We start from the raw sequence: 13,119 nt of genomic DNA on the forward strand, positions 1-13,119 counted from the left end.
AGTACACTGTTTCAAGACATTTTTCTTTCAAGACTTCTATACAGTAGCAGTCTCCCTTAAAACAAAAAGTCATCAAAATATTTATTTAAAAAGTAAAAGTGAAACTTTGAAATATTTGAGAAAGCAGATACTGGTAGAAAATATCTGGCCATGGAAGTAGGATGAAAAGCAAGATGAAATAAAGAAAACCAAAACAACTTTAAGATGTCCCCAGAAGAGCAGAAGCAAAATTATAAAACCATATGAGAGTAATCAGGATAGTTAGGATTTGTTCTAAAGACTGAGCATTTCAAACCATTCATTTATTCCCCTCTCACTCTCCCAGCAAACTCACATTTCTGTGCCCACTACTAGCAGAATCATGAAGTGGTGTATCATCATCCAAGCCCTGTGTGTTCACATCTGCTCCCGCTGCTATCAGGACTTTAGCAACATCGTAGTAACCAACATTACAAGCTTCATGCAGTGGTGTCCAACCTATAGTGAAGAGCGGAAAGTATAAGTTTGAAAGGTTAAAGATTTAAGTTTGGTTTTTTCTCCTGTGCTACAGATCTGTGCTTTGATACATTTCAACATACGCTCACACACAGTAGTTGGCCGGAAGGTAATGCCATCCGTCTGATGAACAACACATGCTTTATCTACTTTAAAACTCCTGCCACCAAATTCCAAATTTTACCGTGATAAATTGAACACAGAAATCACCAATCAAATACTAAAAGACAAAATCTGGCACAAAATCCCCAGGCTAAACATGTTAGAAATTCTGTGACTAGTGAGCATTTGAACACAGTGCTAGTTATACACAAATAACATTAGTCTATATGGAAATAGTTTGAAAACCACACTATTGGAAAGAATAAGTATGGCAAAATAGCATAAGCACTGCTCCTTTAGAGCCACTGAATATGTAACAGGAATCACTAATAACATTCAGCAGCTATTACTCTAGATAGCAAGCTATTAATAAATACTGGCAGAGAACTTATTCCTGATATTTCTTAGAATATTAGTAATTTTTAGTAATTTTGATTTCCAAATGATAATCTGGAGTTCAGCGCTCATTTTTCGTAGCAGAGCCTCAACTAAAGATGATGATCAACCCACACATGGTATATTCCTTACCTCAATTTCTCTCCCCAACTTGATGCCTTCCATTTCATAGCTGCCCTGAACTTCCAGCCTGCTGTTGATGCCTTCTCAAAGCCCAGTTCTGGGAAGGCGTTCAACTTTTGTTTTCAACATAACCAGTGCAAGTCTGGAAGAGTTTATTCACTTGAATTCTGCATCTAATCAGCACATCCATGAAGAGGAGGGACAAGAAGAAAACCCTGACTTATCTAATCCCCCATTAAGGTAATTTCTCATCTTCATCTCTCAACCAACATCTTACATGTCACTCATTTAAATAAATTTTTTTAAAAAGCTAAAAAAAAAGCTTCTACCTTAGTCTGTGGCAAAACACTTCTTCCTGATCATCGTATACTAAATTTCCCTTCCAATCATCACTTCAGTCACTCACTTCCAGCGCTGCCTAGCTACCACCTCCTTCCTTCCATTTGCCTTTTTCCCACTCACCCACACTGATAACACTCTTCTGCTCTCAGCCCTCTGATCCCTGTCTTCTTGCTTCTTATTAATTCTCTCTGTAATTCATTCTTCTCCATGTTTCACTGCTTTGCCTCTCTGTCCTATCACAATGTCCAGCCTGCCAACTCCAGTCCTGGCTTGCCCTCAACATCTGTTTCCTTTACTCTTGTTCTCAAACGCAGTATCATTCTGGCCAATATCCCATGAGCAGAGTTACTTCCTCCATTACTAATTCATTTTCTGCTCCATTAGTTCTGCCAAAGCCTTAGCTAAAACGCTCTAATTCTCTAAACTTCACTGCATCCTAAATTCTTACTTTGCTCCACCCATGACTCACTGCTCAAATCCTCCCCCTCTTCTTGACTTTTTCCTCTGCACTGGATTTTGAAGCTCATCCACCTCTGCTTCTCACTTTGGATTACCAATGGAAAAGTCTCTCACTTGATCCCAAACACCTCCTCGAGAGTCCTGAATAAAGTCTCTAACAACTTGCTCCCTGTCAATTCTCAGAATCAACTTTCAACCATTCTCCTCATCCTTTCACTGGCCTTTAAGATTAGTTAAATATCTGTACCGGGTCAGGCTGGAATGAAGTTATGAAGTTAACCTCCTTCATAGCAGCCCATATAGAGTTCTTCGTTGCCTTTGGGGTTAAAACAGTGTTCATAACACACCAGTGTTTTGGCTACTCCTGAACAGTGCTTGTACAATGTCAAGGCTGTCTTTCTCCCTCCCCCTGCACAAGAGGTTAGGAGGGGACACAGCTGGGACAGCTGGCCCAAGCTGACCAAAAGGATATTCCATACTATACGATGTCATGGTCAGCAATAAAAACTCAGGGAACGGAGAAGGAAAGGGAGATGTTTGTAGTTACAGTGTTTGTCTTCCCAAGCAACTGTTACACCTGCTTAGGCCCTGCTGCCCAGGAATTGGCTGGACATTTGCCTGCCAATGGGAAGTAGTGAATGAATTCCTCTTTCTCCTTTGCTTGCACGTGCAGCTTTTGCTTTTCTTATTAAACAGTCTTTTACTCAGCCCATGAGGGTTTTTTTTCCATCTTATTTTCTCCCCCTGCCCTGCTGAGGAGAGGGAGTGAGAGAGCAGCTGGGTGGGTGCCTGGCAGCCGGCCAAGGTTAACCCACCACAACATCTCTTGTTGAAGTGTTTCTATTCTCCCTGTGATTTCTATGGGTCTGTCTTCCCCTGAACTTCCCCCACCTTTCCCAAAATTGCTCTTTCAACAAGTTCTTCTCATGTCCCCTCTCGACTTCTCTGAAGATCCCACTGGGTCCTACTTCTGCTTCCGTTCTCTTCTTCCGCCACAAACGAGTCCTGAACAGCTGCATCTTCAAACACAAATTCAGCTACTCGCTGTACACCATGAAATCACTGATCTATTTCTTACCTAAAATCAACATTTTAGTCCATCTCATTAATATCTTCTCTTGATGTCAAGTCTGAGCTGACAAATGATTGTACCATATAGTTCTTAATTTCTCTCACTGGGACCTGCTACCTCAGCTCATCTCACCATTCCCATTGAGAGTATAATTTTCCTTATAACCATTTAGACCCATACACTGAGCATCTTTAGCACGCTTCACTGTAGATCTAATCAAAACTCTTACTCAGAACTTCATGTCTTTGCTTCTATTATGCAATGACAGTAAAAACTTGAGACTGCTAACACTGCCAGTTAATTGTACCAATGAGTATTCTCAATATTCTCTTTATTCCCTTGGGATGCCAGCAGCTCCCCACAAATTCTGTCACAGTTTCTTCAGCATTACCCTTTGCATTGGGAGCACAGTCTTTTTGAACATAACCAAAAGCAACATGGCTCTTTCTTATATTTATTTCCTCACTTTCCCATGGTTCACTTCTACTGTGGATGCAAAAAAGCTAATGTTGAGAGGTAGAGTATTAGGAGTAGTTCATTATGCTGTTTATATAATGTGCACTTGACACTTGTATTATTTTTTAGAGTTTTCCTTACATTTAAGAGAGAAACATCTACTGAACCCTATCTTTTAAATGTCTCTTAGACCCCAACTCCACATTAGCCTCTGCACTAACCCTTTATCTTGCGATTTAGCCTTCCTTTCACTCTGTTCCACCCTTCCTCATTACCCCAACCTCCTCCTATGCCCTAAATGTCTACCCAATCCTCCAGCTCCTAAGTCTTATGCCCTTTTACACTGGTTGAGGAAAAAACAGCAGTAGTTTGGCTTATTGCAGTATGTAAATGAATTTAATTTGGTGCCTGGCCAACCAACAACTGGCAACTACTGAACTCAAAACTGCAGGTTCTGTCTTCTGTGGAAGCATTACTTCAGAGATCTCATATTTACTCTGCTGGAGATTTTTTACTAAACCACGTGGAAACTTAACTGCTGTGAGAGTATCAAAAGCAAAATAGGCAAAAGTTCGGCAGCAGGTTGCAAAAAAGTATTTAGGAGGTATTGCAGACAGACAGGCAGCACAGTCATTTCCTTATAGAAAAGTTACTAAACTGATCCTAAGAAAAGTAAAGAAAGATACCAAATAAAGGATACTAAAAATATGGTACAAGTTATAACTTACCTTAAAGTTTATCAATCAGCGCTGAAATCACAGCAGATATTGACATACCAAAACTAGTGTTAATCCAGCAGGGCTATATGACAAGTGCAAGCCATATCCACACCCATCTGCTTTGGTGCGTATTAGGTGTCGCAGTAAGATGACAACGTACATTACAGTGCCACCACCTTCACTGTTACTACACTTTGCACCTCTTCACATGGCCTACAATCCCATTATCAGTTACTGACTTTGCCTAGTATAATTCTACAAAGTTCAGCAAGCGTGCACACGTATTTTTATATCTGCCTAGTGGGCAAAGGCCCTGGCTGCAAGTGAAATGTCCAGGTATTATTATACCATTCTAACAATATACTGTGTACTACAGTGTCCCAGTACTACCACTGCCATCAGAAATAAAAGCAGGATTTGAAAATTGCCAATAAATTTTGTTATAACTTTCATTTGCATATAGCATGGACTGAAATTAAACCTCTGACAACTTCAGCAGTAATATTTAACTCATACAGTTAAGAGAACATGTATCAACTTACCTGCAAAATCTTTTACATTCACATTTGCACCTAAACTGATTAGCTCCTTAACCTGTTTAACATCCCCTCGAATTGCTGCCATATGTAGAGGAGTTTCCCCTCGTTCATTTCTCTTGTTAACTTTGTCTTTTTGTCTTGAAGAGGAGCTTGGAGTTTTCTTTTGTGTTGGTGTTGTTTGTAAGGGATGATTTACGGTGGAATCTACAAAATAAGTTTTTAAATGGTCACTAAGTTATTTAACACTATTTTTACTTCATATCATTTCAACAATGGTATTCAAAGACTATGATTACCAGTGCATAGTTATATTTAAATAAAGGATGTATTTGATGCTTCACTTGTATCAACACAATGCCTAATTGCAATATGCAAAAGGGTGTCTTTAAAGTAGGTTTCAAGGACAGATGAACTCTATCCAAAATACAAGGTTCACATACTCTGGTATAAATTCTGCTGAAACAAGACAAAGCATCACCATTCAGATCAGTATCTACCCTGCTTCCCCTTCCTCCAGCACACTTCCGCTGTATTTTTATGTAGTGGGATGCCAATTTAAGGAATTACTGGTTGTGCATTGTACTCCCTGCACTTTCTCAGTTGTGCCACCACAAATGTTTTTGGGTGGACTGGACAGTAAACTACCATTACTAAAGTTTCTCCAAATTTTCTCAAAAATAGGGGAAGCCACAAAGCCAGATTTACACAAAAGAAGAAACTGAAATAAGACAGACTCTGTTGTATTCCTCTGGTAGTCTTTGGTTACAGGGAGTCAGTTAAAATATCATCTTCTGTAATTAAAGTTATTAATATATTTGATAGAGTATATGCTTCTGACAGAAAAGGGCTTTATGAATATAAATACATAGAATTCTAGCTAAAATATTTCCCTTCAAACATTATTCTATTGAAGAGTGCCTATTAGTTAAAAGTGAAACCTCTAACCAATGCAGTCTGGTTCTGTTTCAATAACAGTTTAAATAAAAGTATGCAATATTTCAGGCAATGGTTCTAGCGGTTTGATGGAAAGATGAGATCCTGGAAGTCCCAAATTCTTCTGCAACTTTTATAATTTGCAACAGGGAGTTAGAGCATATCAGTCTGGCAGTTTCCATCTTCATGATTCCTTGAGTTTAATTTCTCAAGCAACTGAGAACATATCCACGGGCCAGGGACTCAAAGGTCTTCATAAAAGGGGTAGACTTCCTCAGCTTGAGGGACTAAAGAATATCCTTCCCCCTCCCCCCCCACCCCCCCCCCCCCCTCGCAAAGTATTCCAAAATCTGAGGAGCTTTTTCAAGATACCTCCTCCTGCTGTGAAATCATCTTGCCTTTCTCTACACAGATTTTGTTTTAAACATAGCAGGATAGTAAAAGATTAGGTAACTGGCACCAAATTCTTAAGGAAATGCAGCCATTCACCTTTAAATGCCAAATTTGTAAAAATATTACATGGGTAGAACATATACATACATAAAGATTTTTTAAATACAACTGAATCAAGGAAAGTTCGAAGTTCTGAATTAAAAATTCTATTAAATCCTACTAAATCGTATGGAGACGATCCAGTTTCCTTTTAAATTAAAATCCTGCTCCAAATGAAGGCAATGAGACAGTAGTTAAACTCAATAAAAACCAGACAGTATTTCAGTTTTTAGTTAGTGCATATGGAACAGTAAGAAGGCAAAAATAATCAAAGGAAGAAAAGATTTTTCAGGTTTTAATAGCTATCATAATGCAAAGCTTTGTGCATAAATACAGACGGTCAAGAATTTTTCATCAAATTACTTGTCAGGGCAGAATAGAGTTTTACCAGAATTATGAATAGTTTAAAAAATTTTCAATAAAAAGCAAGGATTGTTAAAAAACAGCAGTGTTCAGAATATTCTGACTGGAGCAGAATTAAACAAGAAAACTGTTAACTTTGTAAGATTACCTGGACTGTTGTCTCTCGCTGTCATCTGCATGAGAAGTGCCATCTGTTTGCGCTCTGACAGAGGATAACCAAAAAGAATGCTAACTGGTGTTGATTTCTTATTTGCAGCATCCTTCTTCATTTTCTTTTTCTCCGGACCTTCCTTCTCTGGAAATATTAACATATAAAAACTCAAACTGCTGTTCTATTAGAACATTTTTTTCTAGAAATAAAAACACCCTTTTAAGGTATGTGAACTGGTGACTGGTGGCAGGTGATGAAAACCAGAAATTGCATCTCTAATTTGCTGCATTTGCATTAGTTTTGCTTACCTGTTCTAATCATATCAGGATAATAAGCTACTGAGTTAAAGCACTTACAGCTGTAAGGAGTATTACTAAAAAATTCTAAAAGATGAAAAACCTGTTTCACAGCAGGAAGACTATATGTCAAACTTTAATTTTCAGAGAATCAAGTCAGGCACTTATAAAATTCTGTAAGATCAGCGAGTCAACTTTCAGCGTTGAATACAGATCCAAGACTCTGCTCTATTCTATTTCTCTCACGACGCCACATTAAAAATTAGGAATAGACTTTTTAATACTGGTATTTGTTAGGTAATTGGATAAAAGCCTGTTTCTCTCAAACTTACCCTGTTACTGCACCTTAGAGCAATTTCTTCTCCAAAATGCATATCCTTCAAAAACATATAGCTATTTCATATACGTAACTTCTGTCCTTTCATGAATATTTACAGTAGTTGTTTAATATTTCATGTCCAAGTTTTCAACCAGGAGCTAAAATTACACATCTGAATAAAGAGATCATTTCTAAAGCTATTCAGTACCTACAACCTCTCACAGGTCTTCAGATTGGTTAAATGTGCTCTGAAATCAGACAACTTTTTAATACCTAACGAAATTCAAAACTAGAATTTTATTTGTGTAATTTGGAAACTTTGGTCTGCACCTTCCATCCTTTTCAGAAGTTCTTCTTTCATTTTTCTGTATAAAGGTTTCCTAAACCAAACACAGGCATTTAGATTGAAGTACGATAGAAAATAACTGATTTGTGATTAAGTGACTTACTAAATCACTTCTAACTGGAGCAGTATTTAATGATCTTAACATCAAACAAGTACAAACTCTCAAAACATCAAATTTCTTTTGGTACAACTGTTTTCCACTGATCTCCCTCCTTACCTGGTCGTTATTTTTTAACTGTATTTTCTAGAGACATATTAGTTTGCATTTATGTGTAGTGAAGACCATTCATTTTCTGCAATTATCTCGTCTTTCCACGCAACTGCTCTCTGTCTTAAGAAGTTCTTACCAAATTCAACATTTTGTATTTTGTAAGCAGCTTATATTACTTACATGTTACCTCTATAATGTCTATCTTTTTCTTCAGAGCCCCCAAGATTACTACTTGACTATAAACGCACTGGATGTAAAAGATGGCTTAAGGAACCTCAGTCCCATATTCGGTGACTTGGAATTAAAATTTCTGAAAGAGTTAAAAAAGATTTCTAACTGCCAGTGTCAAGAAAGAATGGTCTGAAGAGTACTCTAACAGATTCAACCAACAAAAATGACATCTCCAAACTCTGAGCAAATAATTCCCTCGGTTGTCTCCTTAAAAGCCCAGGTTCAGTATTAGCTTTTCCAGAGATCCTGCCCACTCTACTGCACCCTCTCTTTTTGGAAGCTTCCCTACCAACCACCTTCCCAAAAGGCCTTTAAGCAGCCAGACAGGACTCTGAACCCTACAGTCATGAGTAAACCCAACTCACCCTCCAGGCTGGACCACTGACCACAAAGACAGGGACAGAATTCAGCAAGGAAGTCTATTGCCTCCTTTCTCTTCTGTGGCTGGCTGATGTGCTAACCCCCATAAAGCAAGCAAGAATATGAAACAAAGCTGAGATCTAAAAAGTAAAATGGTGAATATGTAATAATGAAAGGGGGCAGGGGGGAAAGACGCTGAACTGATTAATCAGACTTTGCCATACTAGTATGCTCAAATTTGGCTGGGAATTGATTGAGGCTTGGTTGGGGACTGTTACTACTAGTTAAATAAGCCTGGTTAGCCACACTGATCTTTTTAGCTCTTTGTGTAGTAAGTTATTTCATCTTATTCTTACTGTAACTGATTACCATCTGATGAGGCGCTGTTCATCCAGTTTTAGTTAAGCTTAGTATTTTGGGCCATGCTAAAAAAAATGTGGAAATGCGATTAAGCTACAGTCAAGGCTGGGAGAGGATCTTATTTTTATTATTGCCCCTATGATTGTACTGGTCTCCCACTTTCCTTTCCTAAATCTCAACCTTAAACACCTGTATAAATGCTTCATTAAAAAAAAAAAAAAAATCATCACCTGCAAAAGCAGAAAATCTTAAAGCAGAAGGCTGCACTGAGGCAAACATCACTAACCTACTGCAGAGAGCCAAAAATTAATAAAAATTACAAATTAGAAGCTTTAAGTCCCTTTGAGGTTACTAACCACGTACCATTCCCTGTTTTATTAAGCCCCAAACTGACCCTTTTTTATCTTTTTATTTTCTCCATTTCTGCCTTAAGCCCTCCCTGTGGCCCTCCTTGTGTCAATCATTTCCTCTCAACTCATTTTCTGCCTTCCCTAGCCTTCTCCAAATCTCGTCTTCTAGGCTTGATTACAGACACAGGCTCTAGTAATGCAATGCTCTTGAGGCAGAGGAAGGCATGTAAATAGTGTGCATCTTGAATTCCGCTGTGACCAAATAAGAAATATCTGATTTTGTAGACTAAACAATTATAAGCAAGACTTTTAAGAATGGAAAGCTACAGACCTCTGTACATATTAAAAAGAAATCCCTGCAAATTTATCCATCATGTTTAAGAAGGAGACAAGATCCATTTTACAGAAGTAATTGATGAGATTTTTCTGAACTGCATGCATCTCATACTCCTGAATATCTAAAAATTCATTCAAATATCCAAAACAACACTACTGCCTTATTGGTAGAACATCTGCATAGGAAAATTTAAAGAAAACCTACAAGAAATTGTACTAACAACTTTTCACAAAAATATGCTGTTCTCTCTCCAAGTATAATGTACAGCATACCCTTCATTATTGAATTCAGTACTTCCATCCAAACAAGACATTTCAGTTTGTCTGGCATGATGTGCTGTTTCTTAGCTTATGCTATTTACTGCTTATGATTCTTTTCTTGAAAAAAACCCATTCATTTTCATTCTGAATTATTCCTTACAATTCTACAGCTATACTCAGCTTGAGAAAATAATACATCAAAAGTGAAATAGATCTTTTGATGATCTTTTACTTTTTTTACTATACAGTGTACTTTGCCAGGTATTTTTATCTGTTGGTTTTTACGTTTGGGTTTTTTTAATCATTTAGAAAAGCCTACTAAGTAAATGAGTGCAATTTACTCCCGTCTGATGTTTCGTGTTGTCAAACACCACGAAGATCCTCCCCTACATATTCCAATGCATTTCAGTGGTGGGGCAAATTATTCTTCCATTACTTGTTATTAACACTGTGTTTGCAAGTGTTTCTAGAGCTTACCAATTAAAACTACCAAAGAATACAACTGCTCTCACCAAGTTATACTGTAATTATGCCCTTACCACTCAAAAAAAGACACAGTTTTATTAAAATTTATGTGAGACTTCGTATGTGTTTTCAGTAAATCTGAACAGTTCAATAAACAAAATTAGTATGATCAACAACCAAGGTAAAAAAAAAAAGCCTCAGGACTACAGCAGGTGCACCTGATAATCCATTTACAGGAGTACGTCCTGTCAGAGGCTATTGCTTTTCCTGCCCAAGATCTCATGCACATGCCCTAGTTCTGAATGTATAAGATAAAACAAGATATGACTAAAGGGGTGGAAAGAAGCAAAAGGGAGTAGGGCATATAAAAAAAAGAGAATTTTTTATACACCAATAAATACATAAAATAGTAAACCACTACTTTTTTTTTTTAATCCAAGGAAAACAACAACAATGCAACTGTTGATAGAGAAGCTACACAAATCCACAGAAAATCCCCATTATGCTTATTGCAAAATATATTACAAGATTTGTTTTCACTACTCCAGGAATATCCTCACGCAGTACACTAAACTTTACTTAGCAGGACAAGACCAATTTAACGCTCAGGAACTTTGACTTTTTAGATATTCTTTATCTGGTGGTAACAGAAAACTTTTCATAGCTGTGTACTTGTTGTTTATACAATTTGAACAGTAATAACTTCCCTAATAGAAGAATAATATCAGTTTAAGAAATTAAGTGTCGGTAGAATTTAATGTACAAAACTGACTGGTTAACGTCAATTAGGTTTTTTTTTTTAGATTTTGAGCATTTTGTTTTCAATGTCTATGGAATACGAGTATCTTCTTTTACATTCACTTTCTTGTCATTTTGGTGCTCTTCAGCAGTTAGAAACAGAACATCAGGGAATTTCTTGTTATTAAAAAAATAAAGATCAGAACTCTTCAAGTGGCTTCATGTTCAATTATCTTTATTAAATAACCTTCACAATGTGCAGCCGAATCTATCTGGACAACGTTCCTTTTAAGGTTTTCCCTTTGCAATGTAAGCTTTTCACCTAACACTGTAAAAAAAAGATTTAAAAATAGCAAAGTTATGTGAAACAGTGATTTAAGTGCACTTGAGCACTTATTTGTAGAAGAGCTTACTGAAATTCACTTAAATGTACTGGCACGAGAAACTTGAGAATAACTGGAAATTATTTCAAGGAGAACTTATGCATGACACATTATGTCCCAACGCAACCACATATGTATCTGGGTTTTTTGGGGGGGCGTTAGGTTGTGGGGTTTGGGGGTTTTTTTTGGATATATCAAAAATTCTCAGTCAAGTGATTTCTAAATATTTCAGGAAAACAAATTATTAAATAATGTAATGTGGATTTTGCAGAAAAAATCATGCCCAGCTAACAGAGTGTTCCATTTTGTAAAATAACCACCTTGGTGGATAAAAGAAATAAAGCAGAAAGACCAGATTCAAACTTCAGGGCTCATGATAGTCTGGTTTAATGGAAAACTCCTATCATAGTGCAAATTGTAAGGAATAACAGGATTAAGAAATAGGACCATGCAAAGCTAAAATATGAACTGCTGGAAATAAATGCTTCTAAGGAAGTTAGAAGACTGAGTGATATTAATGTGCTTATTACCAAGAACTGTAGAAGACAGGTCAAGGTGATCAATTCGACAAAGTTAAGAAAGAGAGAATTACTGAGATCTGTGTGACTGTGGTAATCTGACTGAAGTTATTTTAAAGAGAAACACATAATGATTGACTGCTGCTTCCTACCCTCAGTGAAAGAGAAAGATTAGAATGTGATGAAGAGACCTCACAGTATATTGTACATTGTAGAGATATCAAGGTACTATTGTGATACCTAATAAATCCAGTTTATGGCATATTTATTTAACCAAACCAACTCACACATATGCACACACACACACACAAAACCACTTCCACTTCCCTGCCTTTAGCCCAAACAACAGTTAAAGAAACTTGTAGTAACTGAACAATAAGTCCAAATGCAGCAAGCAGCAACACAGTGTGCAAACGGTCCCCTTAAGAGCCCCACTAATCTCTGTAACTATGGGAAGCGCAACTACAGAAATTGTATTACTATGATGTACACATGGAAAATAAGGAGGTCAGTTGGCTTGCTTTTCTGGATGTCAATTAAATGCTAAAAGAAATATGACTGTGCCATGTTTGGACTACTTTAAAGACAGAAATTGAAGAGGTCAGAAAACAAAATTGAGGTGCTGCTATAAAAAATAGTAGAAAATCTGGAAAGTGTAATTTCCAAGGAAAGATCAAAAAATTAGCACATTCATTGTAATTGTAACTCTTGTTGTCCTTCCTGAATAACCAACTATATACAAAAAAAGAAAAGTCTATGCTTATCTTCACAATAAAAAGATTTTTCCAAACTACAGTTATGTTTAATTATTATGGAAAAAATCAAACTTCTCTTTTCAGACTAATAAAGTGGAGAAAGCAAACAAATTTGTCCTTTGCAAAAGCAGAACTTGCCTGTTGTTCTTATTCTATTAACCATACCACAGACACCACAGGTTATTTAAAAATAACCAGATTAATTAAATATATTAACAAAATCTAAATAATGCTATTTAAGTAGTCTAAATAAGTGATGGCTTTTCAATCAAATTATGTTTTTGCATTGGGAGACTTCAAATCAGAGAACTTATTGAAAAAAGATATGAAAAACGCTTCTCTTTCCACCATCAATTCTACCAGTCTTAATCAAAGCTTGCGTGCAGAAACCTTCAAAAGATTAACTTAAACAAGGGTTAAAGCTATATTGCAAAATTTGCAGTATAAATAACTTTGACTGCGGTACGTATATATCGTGTTAGTTTTTTGTGGTTGCTCGGATCAGAGAACGGGGAGGTGACAACAGAGCCCTCAGTAGGATAGCCATC

General features: G+C 36.9%; 1 protein-coding gene across 4 annotated transcripts in view; it reads right to left on the bottom strand.

Annotated features, from left to right (window-relative positions):
• ANKRD12 (ankyrin repeat domain 12) overlaps nt 1-13,119 on the bottom strand; it is a 49,235-nt gene that overhangs the window by 24,656 nt on the left and 11,460 nt on the right. For all 4 annotated transcript variants that reach the window (XR_004842937.1, XM_009646215.2, XM_035901630.1 and 1 more), the window contains 3 exons: nt 6,640-6,786; nt 4,707-4,907; nt 335-477 (listed from right to left, as the gene is read on the bottom strand). Coding sequence is in view for 3 of the 4 variants with exons in the window: in XM_009646215.2 (XP_009644510.1) it covers nt 335-477; nt 4,707-4,907; nt 6,640-6,786 (491 nt within the window). In the remaining variant the exon portion in view is untranslated. The remainder of the gene's footprint in view (nt 1-334; nt 478-4,706; nt 4,908-6,639; nt 6,787-13,119) is intronic.

The sequence above is a fragment of the Egretta garzetta genome, unplaced genomic scaffold (assembly GCF_000687185.1).
Source record: "Egretta garzetta isolate BGI_Z169 unplaced genomic scaffold, ASM68718v1 scaffold259, whole genome shotgun sequence".
In the NCBI taxonomy this organism is placed as follows: domain Eukaryota; kingdom Metazoa; phylum Chordata; class Aves; order Pelecaniformes; family Ardeidae; genus Egretta; species Egretta garzetta.